Source organism: Gracilinanus agilis, chromosome 1, assembly GCF_016433145.1.
Source record: "Gracilinanus agilis isolate LMUSP501 chromosome 1, AgileGrace, whole genome shotgun sequence".
In the NCBI taxonomy this organism is placed as follows: domain Eukaryota; kingdom Metazoa; phylum Chordata; class Mammalia; order Didelphimorphia; family Didelphidae; genus Gracilinanus; species Gracilinanus agilis.
In genome coordinates, this window is record NC_058130.1 from 57969383 (window position 1) to 57988146 (window position 18764).

The 18764-nt window shown below is 39.6% G+C and overlaps 1 protein-coding gene across 1 annotated transcript in view; it reads right to left on the reverse strand.

Annotated features, from left to right (window-relative positions):
• Window positions 1-8417: 8417 nt before the first annotated feature.
• Window positions 8418-18764, reverse strand: part of TMCC1 (transmembrane and coiled-coil domain family 1) — a 174302-nt gene continuing 163955 nt past the window's right edge. Inside the window, exons 3-4 of the mRNA XM_044667367.1 lie at window positions 11631-11766; window positions 8418-9577 (exon numbers count right to left, since the gene is read on the reverse strand). Coding sequence (XP_044523302.1) covers window positions 9263-9577; window positions 11631-11766 — 451 coding nt within the window. The 3' untranslated portion in view covers window positions 8418-9262. The remainder of the gene's footprint in view (window positions 9578-11630; window positions 11767-18764) is intronic.

The window sequence follows — 18764 nt, forward strand, 5'->3', positions numbered from 1 at the left end:
CCTTCCTTCCTTCCTTCCTTCCTTCCTTCCTTCCTTCCTTCCTTCCTTCCTTCCTTCCTTCCTTCCTTCCTTCCTTTCTCCCTTCATTCCTTCTTGGCCCTCCCTCCCTCTCTTTCTTCCAAGGAGGGTTAAGTGACTTGCCCAGGTCACACAACCAGCTTAGAACTTGTGAAGATGAGTCTTCCTGATTCCAAGCCTGGCAATCTATCCACTATACCACCTAGCCACCCTGAGTCCAGGCATTTTCACTGGCTCTCTCCTATGCCTAGAACATCCTTCCTCTTCATTTCCACCTCTTAGCTTCCCTGGCTTCCTTCAAGCCTCAGCTAAAGCCCCATCTTCTTCTGTGAGAAGTTTTTCTTCATCCCTCTTACTGCTTGTGCCTTTCTTCTGTCATTTCCTGTTTCTCTTGTCTACAGCTTATTTGCACACATTTGTTTGGATGTAGGCTTCTCCATGAGACAGTGAGGTCCCTGAGAGGAGGAAGTGTCTTTTGCTTTTCTTTCTATCCCCTGCACTTAGGACAGTGCCCGACATAACAGGTGCTCGCTAAATAATGGCCCACAGACTGGTGACATTAGCTGATGGCATTCAATGTCTTGGCTGCCAAAAAAGACTGGAAAGCACCGGCCTGCTGAGAATAGAAGGGTGTGTGCTTTATTTGGAAAGGACCTCATGTCCCATGTATTTCCTTTGCTAAGAAAAGGCTGCTTTTATAGTAGGAAGAGGAGTTCTAGAAAGGAAGATATCCCACCCACAGAGGTAGAATCATAAACAATTTCAGTGGCCTGGAGTAGAGACAGACAAAAAAAAGATTTGGGAGAGAGAGCATTGATATTCTTCTTAGGAGCAAATCCATTTCAATTGTAATTTTGGACCATTTTGTCTCACTGGGTCTTTTAAAAATAACAGATGTTCTGTGTCTTCACAAATAACTGTATAAAATATTGGGGAGTCAATGATGTCCTGCTAAGTCTTCTTTTCTACAGACTGAACACCCCTTTTTCTCAGCTTCCCACCATTCTTTTAGTCCTGCTTATTGGTTAGATCCTCTCTAGATTCTACACAGAAGAAAATGAGCAGAGGCCATATGGTTTAGTGGAGAGAGTGCAGTTGGGCTTGGAATCAGAAAGATCTGGGCTCATATTCCTTTGGTGACAGTTACCAGCTGGGTGACCCAACTCAGTCAGATGACTCACTAGGACTTCTCCATTAACTTAAAGATAAATTGGGATCTGAGTTGGTGGAGAAAGTTCCCCTAAAATCAGGCTTTGGGAGCCATGTTCTTGCACGTCATAAATGATGTCCTGGATGACTGTCTAAGTAGAAGAGGGCTTCTCTTTCAAGGATAAAGTTCATCAAATGCTTCTATTAGCAGATGGCATTTGGGTTAATTATATGGAAGAAGCCCAGAAATGATAAATCTGTCTTAATGAAATCAGTAAGATTCTTTTTCTTCTATGGATATTTGGGCTGACATGAAGGAAAGACACGTATTGACAAGATTATACTATACAATTATATGGGCAACCCATATTGAGTTGGTCCATCAGTACACTAATCTTTACAGAGGTTGATGGACAGCAGTTTGGGTCCAAAATCAATTAAGAGGAGACTTGATCAGATCACACTTGGGCAATTGAGCAGTCCTTTCGATGATGCTGTCGTCGTTCAGTCTGACTCTTCATGACCCCACTTGGGGTCTTCTTTGCAAAGACACCAGAATGGTTTGCCATCTCCTCCTCCAGCCATTTGACTGATGAGGAAACTAAGGCAAACAGGGTCAAGAGACTTGCCTAGTATCCCATAGTGAGGCCAGATTTGAACCCCAAAAGATAAGTCTTTCTGATTCTAGGCCTGGTGTTCTATCCACTATGCCACCTAGCTGTCCTTTCAATAAAGATGCTAATTCAATTCTGTAAAAATTATTTTTAACTCAAATTATTTTCCTGCCACAAACTCCCAACTCACTATTTTTCTGGTGATAGTAAATTGTTACAAATATTGGAATACCACCATGCCAGAAGAATAAAAAATGAAGGAGATACAAAGGGTAATGGAATGATGTGGAGAGTCAAAATGGTATAATATACTCCTTTAGAGGCAGAAGAATAGAGTTCAGATACTGGCCCTATCACCTGGGATCTTGAGCTAGACACTCACCTCTCTGGGCCTGTTTCTTCACCTATAAAATGAAAGGATTGGATTAGATGGCCTCTAACTTCCCTTCTATCTCTGAATCCAGGATCTTATAATGTGTGCTCATTTGATCTACCTCTCACCTTGTTTTCATTAAATCTTTTCCCTTTTGGGGGGAAAAGTTGTCTATACTTCTTATTTCCATTTTATCTCCTTCTACCTTCTGAAATCTGGCTTCCAATATCTTGTCACTGAACCAAAGCTTCTTTCTCCAAAGTCACCAATGATCTAGTAACCCAATCTTGTGATTTTTATTAGGTCTCATCTTTCCTGACCATTTTGTAAAACTTGATGCTACTGACAAGACCAACTTGTCCCTTCTAGGTTTCCATGATATTGCTTGGTTCTACTTCTACTTGTGTGATCATTTCTTCTGAGTCTTCTCTGTTGGATCATCATCCATGATCTCTTCCAGAAATTCTTCTCTGGAAATTTTGGCTCTAGAATTTCTGGCCCTGGTCCTCATTGGTGAATGCTTCATGTGAGTCACTCTATTTAGGAAGTTTCCAACCAGGTTTCATTTTCCTTCCCATCTTCTTTCCATTTACCTTACTCCTATCTGTGAATTCTCTACAATACCATCTCCTCTCCTCACCCACACCTCTCTTTCCAGATCTGGAACCATAAGCCAATAAGTAGAGCCATTGATATCCTACAGGGTATAATACTACTACCCTATGGCTCCACTGATCATCCTTGGAATATTCCAATATTGCCTTCATTGGACACCAATTGTCTCTATTAGAATGTAAGTTCCTTGTGTGTAAAGATCAGTTTTGTTTTCCTATTTTGTATCCTCTGTGTTTAGCATAATCCTTGGCCCACAATAAACATTTTGTAAATATAAATTCATTTGTTCATTCATTCTTCTACTGCCTCCTAATTGTGGATATAGCCCAAAACTCTGTTTTGAGTAGATGACTCCCAGAGGTATATGCCAAGTCCTAATTTCTCTTCTGAGTTCAAGTCTTGCATAATCAACTACCTATTAGACATTTTTGAACTACACTGTCCTATAGGCATCTCAAATTGAGCATCTCTAAAACACAACCCATTATCTTTCCCTTAATTCTTTCAAATTTCCATTTCTGTTGAGAGCACCGCCATCCTTCTAATAACCCTGGTTTCATAATCTGACATCATCCTTGACTCTTAATTTCCCTCACCATACGTATCCAGTTTCCAAGTCTTGTTAATCCTAACTCGTATCTTTACCTGTTCTCTTCTCTACTCACGGGATGACCACTCTACTGAATTCAGACTCTTATTACTTCTCAGTAACGGTGGTCTTCTTGCCTTGTTTTGCTCCTCTCCAATCCATCCCTCCATTTGGACTCCAGTGAGAATCCTAAAGCACAAGTCTGGTCATCTCATTACCCTGTTCAGTAAACTTCCTATATAGTTCCCCATTACTTGTAGAATAAAATATAAACTCCTGCTTGGCACTGAAAGGCCCTCAAAACCTGACTCTAATCTCCTTATATTTCTCTTTCACTCACTCTGGACCAACCAAACTACAATTATTCCTGTTCCTCAAACACAATTTACACCTCCCCTTTCTATGACCAATCCCTATACCTGAAATATATCCCTTCCCTTTTGTGTTGTGTAACCTCTAGTTTTCTTCATAGCTCTGTTTAAATGCTATCAAAATTGATGGTGAGTCCAAGTTGACTAAAACATACTAGCAAATATTTGTTCATAAGAAGTGAAAAAAACCCTCAATTATGAACAAGTAGGATTGGAAAAAGTGAGCTATGTACTCATGAAATAGTAAAATAACCCAAAACAAGCTATGTTCCCATGAAATATTAAGAGGATCTAAAGAAGTTATGCAATGTATTAAGTTGATTCTCTATAGTGGGGCTGTAGAAAAATATAGGTAAGAATCACCTGGGATGAGAAGTGGAGAGGTTATCAGCAGTGGAAAAGACCCACATGGATGAAAGGTCAACTAAGTATTGAACAATGAGATTCTTACACTCATATCCCTTGGATTTTGTTTTCGTTTTTCAAGAAACTTAGGATATTTTCACAACAAAGCAGACTTAGTAACTGAGTTAAGCTCCTTTGCTTTTTTTTTTTTTAAACTATTACCTTCTGTTTTAGGATCAATACTGTATATTGGTTCCAAAGCAGAACAGAAAGGGTTAGGCAATGGCGGTTAAGGGACTTGCCCAGGGTCACACAGCTAGAATGTATCTGAGGCCACATTTAAACCTAGGACCTTCCATCTCTAGGCCTGGCACTCTATCCACTGAGCCACCCAGCTGTCCCCCCACCCCTTTTTTAAAAACTCTGTTGAAGAAGATTACTTCCCATATTCTTAGAGAGTAAATTATTTCCCAAAATCACAAAGCCAGTAACTGGTGAAGCCAGAGCTAAAACCATAATAGCTAGCATTTATAGAGTGCTTAAAGTTTGCAAAGGGCAAAAGCGTTTGTGTGTGTGTGTGTGTGTGTGTGTGTGTGTGTGTGTGTGTGTGTGTGTGTAAACATAAACTCATTTTATAGTTGAGGAAACCGAGGCTGCAAGAGGTTAAATGATTTGCCCAGAGTCACATAGGTAGCCACTGTTTGAGGCCAGATTTGTACCCAGGTTTTCCTGACTCTAGGTCCACTGTTTGACCTGGGTTTCTTGGCTTGGGGTTCTAATGGATCAGCTTATCTCCTCTCACTGAATATTACAGCATGGCCAGGGCTGAGCTTTCCACTCTGGAATTTCCAAGTGAGCTCTCAAGCTCCCTTTACTAGATTGGGGATTTTATCAGGAAGAAATAAAAACAGGAACATTAAACAGAAACTATCAACTAGATAGAGTTTATTATCAGTGAAACTCCACCATACCATTTTCTTCTTCCAAAGAGTCAAATAGAGATGGGCTGCAGATCTTCCTGCAATTTCCAGGAGGTATAATAATCTGAGCCAATCTGATATCAGTTCTGTAAATTCAAGGAGATAACTATCAGCATCCTGATATGGTACAGTCAGAGACAGACTTCTTGGAAAAAAAAAAAAGGGAGATGAAGCAGTTTTCCCTTACCCACTTTTCACTAGCATCTCATTTTCAGTGAACTTTGACAATTGAAAGTAAAATAACAAAAGAGCCAGACAAATAGGAGTCAGACCATCGTATTAATAGTTGAGGTCTTTATTTAAATTTTTATATACAGTAAAAGTGCTGCCAAGAAACCTGCAGCAATCAGACAAAACATAAATGTAAATCTCTCTCAACAATTAGCAGCTTAAGATCTAGCAACTACAGTGTTACGTTCACAAAGTGTCATTTCTGAACTTTTCAACCCGTGCAAGTGAGTTTTTATTCTTTTACAATTGGAAAAAACACACTTACAGTCTAGTCGATGCCTACTACGGTACCACCCGGCATACACAACACGCAGACAGACACATTTTAGAGCCACATTCAGAAATCCCAGTTCCATGAGAAGGAGCAACCATGGCTCTGCCGACCTTGGCTTGTTTCATCACAATGTTTGATTTGGTTATTTAATGCATATTTGTTCCAAACTGGGAGGCAGCTCCTCTTAGGACCCAGTGCAACAACAAATAGAATTCAGCATTTCATCAAACTGTACCCTACAGACACACAAGACTGGCCACAAAACCCAAAACAGAGAGAGGTCGACCTTGATGGAAACGTGCTCAACATCAGGTGATGGATAAGAAGCCTCGTTCAAACTGTCTTCCTGAACTTCAGATTGTCTCTCAGTTTAGAGATGGGGTGGGAAGGAACTCCTTTCCCCAAAAAAACTCAGGCTTGCTAACCTTTCTGAGCTTACAGAACTGAGCCACTTCCTTGCTAGAAATGTGCTGAACACACACCCACTTAGGTCTGATCAGAGAGAGGTGTCTTAGGCGGAACACAAACAATGTAAAATGTCAGGAAACCATTCTAGGACCTGAACGCTGTCCTGTTCTTCAGACAGAGAACCCCCCTCCCCTACCCAGTACATCCAGAGCAACACAACCATACATTTGCCTCCAGTCACACACATACCAGGGTAGGCACCAACTCGTACAAGTAATCCAGGAATGCGCTTCCTTCAAAGAGAATGAACATAGCCTTTACAAGGAAAATAGCTAGTCAAGTTTCCAACAATATAACAATTGTTAAACCTTTAGGATGAGGTGACAGGAGAGGTTCCAATGACAGGGAAAATCGGAGAACGGCCACAGTACAGAGGGAAATAAAGTCAGAAGAGAAGGAAGAGGGGTTAGGAATGGGAGGGAAAAGTGGTGGGACGTGAGGACAGATAAATGCTGACAAGAATAGGGAGGGAAAGATGATCCACGGGCAAGGAGGACATCATTTTCTCAACTAGAATGACCATCCATCCTTTCTGTTGGGCAGAGAAAGGCGGACAACTGTCTATCCCTGCCTGGCCTAGGGCTTAGGGTTTGATGACCAGTGGTTTTTGTAAGGGCCAAGTTCAGAGTGGAGAAGAGATTAGAGAACAGAGAATCGAGGCACAGCTTTCCTGTGCAGAACATTGACCTGAGGCGAATGGGAGGGAACCCTCTGGGACTCACAGGTCCATCCCAAGAGTTTCCAGTGTGCACTACAGTTAATAGTTTCCACACAATGTAAGAGACGTTCTGGCTTAAAAAGTGTTAGAGTGACTGGGCTTAAGAAAGATGATGTATGTTGTAGTGTGTATTTGTATCTTAGAGGTCTCTTCCCTGTTTTTAGAAAATCTGTTAAAATGGATCATGGAGAAATGCATAAAGGTGGCAGAAACTATTTCAGCTACATAAGGGCATTACATTCTACGGCACTCCAGTTTTTAGCAATAATTATGTTTTTAGGCAGAACAAGACTTCCGAGTACTCAGACTTATTCTGTAATGCAGTGGAAAACAGGAATGATTTAATTTCAGTATAAACTCGGATGGGATACATCTCTTTTTTTCTTTCTTAAAAAAAATTAATCATTGCAGCTTCTCCTAGTTTGTGGGGAGGAAGAAGGACGAACACATTAACGAGGGCAGGAGAAATGGCAAGCAGACTGCCATTTGGGGATGGGGGAAGGGCAGGAGTACCTGAGTTTTGTGATTACAGAGGTGATATGCTGAATCTCTTGGAGGAGGCACACAGGGGTTAAAAGGGCTACAAGGACTAAGCAGGGCTGGGGCAGCCACAAGAACCAGAAACCCTGCCTTCCAAGCCAAAGGGACGAAGCTAATCTCGTTCAGGAACAATTTCTTGGGATGAAGAAAATAAGTAAAGCCTGGCTTCCTATTCTCCTCGATGTGCGGTACGCTATCCAGGCACTGCACAGAACTGGAGCCCCAGGGAAACAGCAGGTAGAGTTCAATACTGGGAATGGTGCAGAAATTCTGTGCCCTTTGTGGAGAGTCAGAAACATGCATTCAGATAGGATGAGAGTGTTAGTTACAGAAAAGAGAGGGGCTGGCTCAACATCTCTCCACATTATGGAATTCATATGCGGGAAGGAAGGAAAAAAAAAATCAGCCCAAACTGTAGAACCCAGATTGAGACTATTTCTAAGAAAGCCAGTGTGGGACAGCAGGTCACTGACAAAAATTCACATGCATGCCTTAGGAACAACCTTTGTAACCTGACATATTTTCTTGTTCTCATTTGAGGGAACCATCTTAAGTTGCCCCATTGAGGTGGCCAGAATAAAGCTTTGAAAAGAAGGCTCCCAGGGCCATAGTGCTGACACTAGGACAAATGATTTCACTATTGTCAGCTGGAAAGGAAGGACAACTTTGGCTTTAGTTACTGGGGATGCTTTGTTTTATAAATAAAAAGAAATACAAAAATGATTAAGGGCAGACTATTTCTTGATAAAATCTTTTCGTCTTTTCCTGAAGAATGCCCCAGCCCAGCTTAAGAAATGAAATAAATTTTAAGGGAAATAATCCCTGCTCCTATTAGGCTGGTTTGAGACTCACAGAGCCAAAACCACTCCCCAACCAAAACAACTCCATTGAGGGAAAAAAAAAGATGGAAAGAGGAAATTTTAAGATATTGCAACTCTAAGCATGAGGCAACAGGGGGCGGCATTTGCAAGGTCTCACTTTCCTCAAATTGTTTAGAGACAAGACAGAGCACATTTAATTATCCACACATTTCTTCATTTAAAAACATCACTTCTTTATTTCAAAGAAAAAAAAAACACCCTCCCAGCCCCTTCCCAAAAAAACCCAATAATTATAATAATAATAATAATAACAATAATAAAAAATCCTATTAGAAACCATAAGGAAGCGCTGAGAGTTTGAGTATTACATTCTTCAAGTATGCTGTTCGGATTTTTTTATTTTTTAAATCTGTGACTATACACATATAAAAAAAACCTTAAAAGTGCGGCCAAGGGCTTTTGCTTAAGATTAAGTATTTAGAGGGCTACTTCAAAATACTGTAGTAGGACTGTGCGGTTATCCTGTAGGCCATGCCACTTTGTATCCTTGCGGAAGGTTAAGGGCCCAGATACAAAAATGACCATACTTCAAGATTAGCGTGACTGGCTGACTCGAGTGTGGAAGGTGTTGGGCAGATCCATGTGTTCCTCCATGTGTTTTCCGCAGCTAAGGAAAATCCACCCTGAATCTGTGAATTCAGACATGGAATGTGCTAGGATTTCACAGTAAAGGTTAGCCTGGGGGTGTAGGGGTCTGGGATGCTCCCAGACAAGGCAGGTTGCTAGGCCTAACTGGTTTAAGTTGATTCATCTTTCTAATGGGTTTTAGTGCAGTAGTTCAAGCCAGAATTTAGAATGCCCAGCACTGTGCTCCAGATTGTGTTGGTTCATGGTAAAGGATCTTTTTAAGATTTGCATCCCAGGAGAATCATGCTACATAAAAATGATCCAGGATTTTTGCCCAAAAAACTTCTTGGATAAAATCTAAAAAATACTATTGCAATTGCGTCTCTCAGAGAAAAAACGTTATTCTAAATGTAAACAGATTCACTCGACTCTTTTTTTGTTGTTTAAAACTTCAGAGTAGTTAAGTTGCTGTCTAATTCTTTGCTGCATGCACGCGCCAGGGGTTTGGGGAGCAGCTGCCTCCGTGTCATCATCTTGGGGATGAAAAGAACCGTTCCACGTAGCCAAAGATGGCGTCCCAGTGCTTCCAGAGAAAGGCAATGAAAACCACAAGGAATAAAGTGCTGAACGTCCTGCTGCGTGTCTTCATGAGAGGGACCACACAGTTGGCCACAGTGGACACGAAGACCAAGAGAACAGCCATCACAGCCAGGAGGATATTGATGAGTTTGCCCAGGAGGTTGCGGGCGGTGGCGTTCTCCAGCCCTTCTAACTGCACCACCTGCTGCTGCTGTTGCTGCAATTCCATCTTGGAGATCCGGGTCTGACAAGCCTCCAGTGCTTCCTATGGGCCAGAATAGGAGAGAGTTAAGTCTTCGGGGCACTCGGCTCTGGAGGTTCCCTCTGGTGGCATGGCACACACTTGAGACATTGCGCCACCTTCAGAACATGCTAATGGGGCTGTGGGTGCTTTCTCAGGAAGCAGGGAACTAAAGGGCCTCTCCAAAAGTAATAGACATATTACACGGCCCTGAACCACATTCTTCCTATCTGAGAAACAGGAGTGTGGAAGATAAGGTTCAAATGAGAGGGCAGAGCCCCGCAAAAACCCACTGGCAGGCTTGCTGTGGGCACACTTCAAACCCAAGGGGTCTTTTCTATTTTTGACATTTGTCCTTTGAAGGGAGCCTCATCATCCTTTTAATTCAAGCAAATTACTGACATGAGGCACACTTCTGTAGGACACTGAGATGAGGGTGAGAGCCATCGCTGATTCTGCTGACTTTACAACTTCTTGCTTTTCCCCTTTCTATGATCTATGAAGGCACAGATGATTATTTCCAGTTGTTTTGCAGGACTGCACCAAACAATAAAATTGAAAATCTAATGTCTCTGGTAATGAGTTTATTTTAATCTCACCATATAGTTCAAGGGCATAGATTTCTCCTGACTGTTTACCACAGAGGCTCTTAAGTCCCAGTTTTATCTTAGAATTTCAAGTAGGATAGTTGGACAGTTTTATCTGGGCATATCACTCCCAGCCTTTTAGGGGCTTAAGTAAAGTTCCTGGCAGCTTAATTTGGTGGCTTGAATAATGAGATTAGGGAAAGCCTCCCATTTTCTTGCATTTCTACAAGCTTAGGAGTCTTTTCAGAGAGGGTACAGGCTGAACACAGATGCTTCCAAGAAAAACAGTAACATCGGAGGGGACCTATAAATATAGCAATCAGGAGAAATGTTCCGGGTCACAGAAATAAATCTCTGTGGGCCACATACTGTCTTAGAACATCACAAATGAACATTATCTATGCTATACAGTACATTTATTTATTCATCTTTAAACATTTTCCAGTGATATTTTAATTTGGTTCTGCCTGCATTGGGAGTTTGTGGTCTATGAGTCTGACACTTGCTCCAGGTAATCCCTGGATTCCTTTGAGCTGCTACTGGCAGAGTTCTCTTCTCTACTGAGGCAGCTAGGTCATATTAGTGCACAGAGTACTGGATTTAGAAAGACTTGAATTCAAATCCAGCCTCATACATGTATTAGCCAGGTATGCTAGGTACCTAATCATTCAATGTCTTAGTCTCTTCTTCTAAAAAAAAAAAAAAAAAAAAAAAAAAAGGATACGAGCACATAGCTCATTATGAGGATCAAATAAGATAATGTTCTAAAGCACTAAATTCTACCTATCATCCTTATCCTCATCAGGAGTAGTGGCAGCAGCAGTTTATTTCAAGATTTTTTTTTATGCCAAGAAGCTTGTTTTCACTTAGGAATACTTACTTTGATAAGAAAGGTAGAGTGAATTCATGTTTACCCTGAGTAGGGTAGCTGAGCAGAGAAAACCATTAACCTTCCTCCCCTTCCCACCTTTTTTTCACCCAAAGTTGTCAGGCAATATTTCTGCAAAAGGTTTGAGTCTGTCAGGTTAAGGTAGAAAAGTTCAATGTAATATCATGATAGCTTCCTGATTTGTTAAAAGAGGGAATAGCCAAGTGTATTTAGAACACATAGTGCTATCCTTTTTACTAGGACTCCCTAATCTTCAGAAATAAACACGTTTTCCAGTAAATGATAAAATGATTTTTTTCTCCAGCAAAAATAGGCACCATCTTCTCCATGAAAGTGCTCCCAATTCCTAGTGCCCTTCCATCTCTAGCTTGTATTTATTTGTATTTATTCTATATATACTTACCACATGAGACTGTGGCCTCCCTCTACAGAAGATCTTTAGGAGTAGGGATTGTTTCACTTTTTGTCTTTGTAGTCCTAATGCCTGATTGCCCAATGGATTGGCTAAGAATTGAGAGTTATGAGATTTACACCCAGCTAAGTTCAAACTTTAAGTGAGCACAGGTTCTCCTCATACACTATCACCACCCCTGATCCAAACCTGGATATCCCGAGCTCTCTCGTAGGACTGATAGGCAATTTTCTCCTCCATGCTAGCCAGCTCTTGCTTTAAGTTCAAGATCTCATTCTGATGGAGTTCAGTCAGGTCATTTAGCTGCTCTTCTAATCGTTCACATCTAAAAAGTGGGAGAGAAACCAGAAAATATAAATTAGATTTTTTTTTTTTTTTTACTATTTTCAAATTGCCTTCATAGTATATTTGTTAATTCTTGGTCACATGGGAAATGACAAGCAGGAGCTCTCCAAACAAAATTCTTACCAATGAACAAATTTATTTTGCTTCCAGCACTATTTATTTGAAATTGGCTATAATTAAGTATCCCCATGGTCTGGGGAAGAAGGATGCAACCCATTTCCCAACTGAGGAAGAAACTCATTAGTTGCTTCTACTACAAAAAAGCCTCATTCCATTACAGCCTTAGAATTCCCAACCACAAAGTTCTACAGTGAGTCCAGCTGGAATGGGCTCAGATAATATGTTGGCTAATAACTACCAACATTTGCTTCCCTCCTCTAATCACAAGGACCTGGATAGAGAATAATGGCTTTCTCCAAGAAGAGAGAACTGCAGCTGTTATGTAGTTGAAGTGCTCTGACAGGGAAATAAACAATTGAGTCTGGATTAATTTTGGTAAGTACAGCCCCAATCTACAGGAAACATCAGGGAGGAAACCGAGAAGAAGTTATAAACTTAAAGGTTTGAGCAAATTCTATAGAGCAGAGAGGCTGGCAAAATGCCTACCATGTGGTTGCAGGGCTCACAGTGTGCCCAGAGCACACTCGAGTAAACTATCAAGATTATCCTTTTCAGAATGTTTTCTCCCAACAGAACACCCAAACTATGGAAGGCTGTACTGCTTTGCTGTTAAAGTACCCAAGCCACCAAACTGAAGGCTCAGGACCGCTCAGTCACAAGGTCTTGCTGCCAGCAGCTGCCAAGGTACAATTTATGCAAACTACACACTATCAAATTTGTGTAATGAAAAGAAGTAAAGAAGACATCACAACACACACAAGACTTCTTCTTCTACCTTGATTTGTGAATAGTGCCTGGCTCCTTCCAAGACCTGACTTCATTAATCTTTGCTCCACTTCTGAGGAGCTGTGGGTGACAACTGAAAAATGGAAAATCCAGAGAAGTGAGGTGACTGCCCAGGTTGGTTAGAGAAGGAGAGGCAGCCCCAGGGCCATAGTATTCATTTGGCTGTTTCATAAATGAAGTTAACTTTCACTCTGAATGATCTATCTAATGATCTATCTATTTTGATCTATCTGCTATCTAAAAAACAGAGAAGCCAGGCACTAAAGGGATCTATAGCAACAATACCCTGGGCTTCTTCTAGATATCCACATTGTCTCTCTAAGTCTTTCTTTCTTCCATTCTACTAGGTCAGAATTTCTTAACCAAAAATTTGTATTTTCATGTTCATAACTATTTTAATTTAACGGGTATTCTTTATAATCCTGTGCATTTAAAAACATGATTCTGAGAAGGTCTAAGTTTCATCAGACTGACAAAAAAGGTTAAGAACTACTGTTGAAATATTTAACCCTATTCATGGAGAAATCATTCAGCTGTTATTCTCTGGATATGATTCCTACCAATTTCAAGGATAACTTTAAATTAGCACATGCTTTATACTCAGTTTTGTCCTAAGTACACAAGCATTTAGAATAATTTATTTTATTATTTTATTATCATTTTAAGGTTCTTGATTTAAAAATACCAACATAAATCTATTTTTTCAAAAGATAGCTTATATATCTGAGCTCGAACTGAAAACTTATTGCTGTAGCTGTGTGTTCCAGCAAGGGAAATGGTGAGGTTACATTTTAGTTTTTGAGAAGGATTCCTTTTAATTTTACAAAACAAAGTAAAACCCATGTCCCAAAAAATAATGTACAATGTGTTTGCAAGCCAGTACACTCAGTATACATTACATTCTAATTTTAGAATTTAGAAATTTAGAATTTAGAACCTCTGCCCAGGAATAATTTCCCTTTTTCATTATAAAGATAACCCCCCAAGTTCTCTGGAGTTAAGATTTCTGATGAATGAGAAGCTAGATAATTCCATGGGCTTAGAACTCCTTACCTGATGCATCTTCAGAGGAGTGGCTAAACTATCTGGAGTCAGAAAGTATTTGTAACTAGAAAAGCTAAGGCAACTGTAGCACAGGTTTCAGGAAACAAAATTAGAACTTCCAGCAGAAAACAAAAGCAAAAACAATCCATTTCCCCCATACCTCAGGACAAAGGACTGAAATGCAAATAAGTAATTCTGATCAACCTATATTCATTATTTCATAAAACTGCATCAGGACACTCTGATACATTTTAAAGAAGTCCTGAGCTTCTCAAATCCCTTGTGCCAAATCTTGATTGGGAAAAAGACATTACAGTGAAGAATGAATACATTTCTAGTCAAGATGGCTGCCTGACCAAGAGGGAGAAGTCCAGCTTCCAAATATGTACTCCCACCCCAACCCCTCCCCAAACCCTCCAAAAAACCAAAACACTAAAAATAGTACCAGGCCAAATAATGGTAAGCAAATCCAATAAGAAACTACAATGACTTTTCCCATTCCAGAACTAGACCAAGAGTTATTTGGAAACCCACAGCAAATAAGAATATGTGCTTGACTGAAAATCTAGCACCAATACAGGTACACAACCTGGAAGCCTACCAGCATGAGCTGAGAAAGGTGGGAAGGAGATAACTGGAGCTCCAATGTCTCTGTATACAGAAGCAGGAGGAGCAGAGGACTCCCACAAGAAGCCTCCAGGCTATTTGGAAACCCACAGTGGGAAGCAACAAGGAATAGTAATACTCAATCCAAAATATTCCCTAGTCTAAAGACTCCTGGATTCCTCATACTCAGTCCTGAGATGTCATGGAATGTTCTGATGATCTTTGCTCTGAATGTCAAAGATCCAGGGGAGACTAAAGCTTATATTAGCACTCTTGAGACGTGGAGGTCAGTGCAGGAACCCAAGGGATTCAGGTTGAGACCAAACAGGGTCAAACACTCCACTAAGGAGAAGAGCCTGCCTAGTCTTGGTACAAAGCCCCAGAATAGTGCCTGAGAACCAGAGAGATAAATAAATGGAAGAAGGCACTAACCACTCTGAAGAACTATCTCAGATCCAGAAACAGCCAAAACTCCAGTATGAGAGAATCATTCCATAATATGTGCAAGTAGAGTCTCAAAGGAAAAACTGGATTTTCTCTAAGGAGTACATGAATATCTGGAGAAAGTGAAATGAAAAGAAAAAATGAAATAAAAGTTTTGTAGGAAAGAAATGGAAAGAGAAAAAATAACTTAGAACAAAAAAGTGGTAAACCTTACCCAAATAATGAATGTCCTAAGAACTAAAACAGAATAAATGACCATGAGATGATAATATTAGAGCAAAATAAAAATACTGGGAAAATGTAAGTGGTGTCTGCTTTAAAAAATAACTGAATTTGAAAACAGGTCAAGCAGGTTCACCGGACTCTATCAGAATTTTTTTTTTAAAAGGCTGCACATTTTATTTTAAAAAAGCATAAGTGAAAACCAGTCAGATTATCAAAATCTGGAGATAGTGTGAAGACAGAAACATTCAAAGTCCTAGGAAGCTCTTAGTCAAAATCTAAGACTTCTATGTCAAAGAAGAAAAAAAAATACAACAAACAGAAAGAAAGAATTCAAGTGACAAAGAATCACAGTTAGGATCACTCAAGCCTAGGAAACTTCTATTATAAATAAGTGGAGAAGCTTGTAACAAAATATAATCTTGAAATACAGCATCCCAAAAGGCAAAAGATGTAAGACTGTTAGGGTGAGAAAAAGAAAGTGTTCCTTTTAAATCTTAATGTCTTCAAAGGGCAATGAAGAAAAGACAACTTGGAAGGTAGGAAGAAAAGGCCTGTTTCTGCTGAGGTAAGAGGAAAAGTGTAGTCCACTACAAGGCCACGTCAAAGGGTCTGGGGCAGGCCAATAGCAAGAAATCCCTTCCTCCAACTGCTTGAGGTTCCTACCAGGGTCCAGGTCGGCACTGAGACTCTGGATCCTGTCTAAGGCAAGAGCAGAGTAATTCCATGCCCACCTTACTTCTGAGCCCCAGCACAAACCCTGCAGTGAGGCCTAGCCCCAGTGTGTAAGACAGCCCTCAGTGTACTTGGCTGGTACAGGTTTGAGGTGAAAGACCCAACCCTAGCACAAGTCCACAATGAGGTTCCTGGCCCCAGTGCAAGCCCCCAGTGTCCTCCAAGACAGTGCACCTGGCAAGCCAACACCAGGCCCTAAAGGAAACTGAATTAGCAGTGGAAGGTGGCTTCTAGGGCTCTCAGCTCACAGGCCATCACACCACTCTGAAAGAACTGAAACTTGCAGACACTCAGAATTAGACATGAGAGTGGCAACAAGAAAATACTGAAGTTTAAGAGAATGTTCCTTCTGCCCGGGAACAGAGCCCACCTTTGAGATAAAAATAAAAGTCAAGAAAAAGGCTGGGAAAATGAGCAAACACACACAAAAAATCTAACCACAGAAAATTATTATGGAGATAAGGAAAAGCAAGGCACAAATTCAGAAGGAGACGATGAGATCAAAGTAGCTACATGTAAAACTTCAAAGAAAAATGCAAATTGACCTCAGGCTCTGGAAGAGCTCAAAAGGGATTTCAAACAAATAAGAGAGGCAGAGAAAAAATGGGGATAAAAAGTATAGTGATTCAAGAAGAAAAAAACACCTTTAAAAAGAAGAATTAGCCAAATTGAAAAAAAAAAAAGATTCAAAAATAATTCCTTAAAAATTAGAATTGGTCATATAGAAGCTAACGACTTTGCAAGACATCAAGAAACAATTAAACAAAACAAAACAAAAAAGAAAATATAGAACATTTCTTTCGAAAAATAACTAACCTGGAAAACAGATCCATAAAATATTAAGAATTATTGAACTTTCTGAAAACTGATTAAAAAAAAAACCTAAATATCATGTTATAAGAATTATCAAAGAAAACTAACCTGATGTTCTCAAACAAGTGGCAAAATAGAATTTGAAATAATCCACTGATCAACTCCTAAACAAAATCTCCAAATGAAGACTCTCAGAAATATTATAGTCAAATTCCAGAGCTCCCAGGTCAGGGAAAAAAACTTCATTCAGAAATAATTCTGATATCATGGAGCTACAGTCAGGATTACACAGGACTTGGTAGCTCCTACATTAAAGGATCAGAGGGCTTGCATATGATATTCTGGAAGGCAAAGGAGCTAGTTACCAATCTAGTAAAATGAAGTATATTCTCTCAGTAGGAAAACGGTCATTTAATGAAATAGAGGATTGCAAGCATTCCTGATGAAAAGACAAAACCTGAATGGAAAATATGATATTTAAATACAAGACATAAGAAAAGCATAAAAAAGGTAAACGACAAAGAAAAAACTTAATGGATTCAATAAAGTCAGACTGTTTACATTCCTATGTGGGAAGATGATACTTGCAACTCTTAAGAATTTTATCTTTCTTAGGGCAGTTACATGGAGTATATATAGACAGATGGTGCAGGAATAAGAAGACTATTATGACATGACAATTAAAAAAAATTAAGGAATGAAAAAAGATTACCATGAGAGAAGAAGGAAGTGAAAAGTAAAATGGGGGCAAATTCTCACTTGAAGAAGTACAAAAAAGCTTTTACAGTGGAGAGAAGGTAACAGTTAAACCTTACTCTAATTGAAATTGGCTCAGAGAGGTAATAACATCCATACTTGAGAATAGAAATCTTTTTACCCTATAGGGAAGTATGAAAGGAATAAGAAAATGGGAAAGTGCGAATAGAAGGAAAGATGATTTGTAAGAGGTAGAGGTTAGAAGCAAAACACTTGTGAGGAGTGACAGAGTAAAAGGAGATCATTAATCAAAAGGGGAAACCAGGATAGAGGGGAATACACAGTTATGAATCATAATTGTGAATGTGAATGAGATGAACTCACCCATAAACCAGAACTGGATAGAAGAGTGGATTAAAAGAATTTTACTATGTATCAACTAAGGGAAAATGAAGGCAATAATAAGGAGCTAATTTGCCCAATTATATATCAACAAATCTAACAATCTATGTGAAATGGATGAATATTTACAAAAATATATAAATTGCCCACATTAACAGAAAAAGAATTAGAACACTTAGATAACACAATCTCAGAAAAAGAAATCAAACACATTATCAATGAACTCCCTAAGGAAAAATTCCTAGGGCCAGATGGATTCACTAGTTAGTTCTACTGGTTAAAGAAGTTAATCCCAATACTATAAAAACTACTGGGAAAAACAGGCATTATGACGCACATGTGGTATAGATTCTAAATTAGTACTGATTTTAGTTAGGAAGAGCAAAAATAGAGAAAGAAAATTTGGGACTGATTTCCTTAATGAATATAGAAGCAAAAAATTTAAATAAAATACTAGCATTCACTATATCCAGGTAGGATTTATACCAGGAATGCAGGACTTGTTCAATATTAAGAAAATTATCAGTATAACTGACCACATCAGTAACAAATCCAACAGACATCACATGATTATCTCAACAGATGTAGAAAAAGCTTTTGACAAAATACAAGAAGCATTCCTATAAAAAACATTAGGAGGAGGGGATAGCTAGGTAGTTCAGTGGATAGAAAGCCAGGCCTAGAGATGGGAGGTACTAGATTCAAATCTGGCCTGAAACACTTCCTAGTTGTGTGATCCTGGGCAAGTAATCCAAATTGTCTGGCCCTTACCACTCTTCTGCTACAGAACCGATATTTAGTATTGATTCTAAGATGGAAGGTAAGGGTTAAAAAAATAATAAAACACTAGGGAACATAGGAATTAATGGGACTTTCCTTAAAATGGTAAGTAATATATATCTAAAACTATTAGTGAAAAAATGGCAGCAGAGTAGAAGCAGCGTGCTTAACCTCTCCTAACCCACACATACAGGACTCCTCAACAGGACATAAAAACAAATACAGATGAACAAAAGGACCCCACAACAGGGCGCAGCATTGAAGGTACGTGGGATCAGGGCATTTCCATGTTATAAGGGGGTGAAATAGCTCTCACTAAAACGTGAGCTG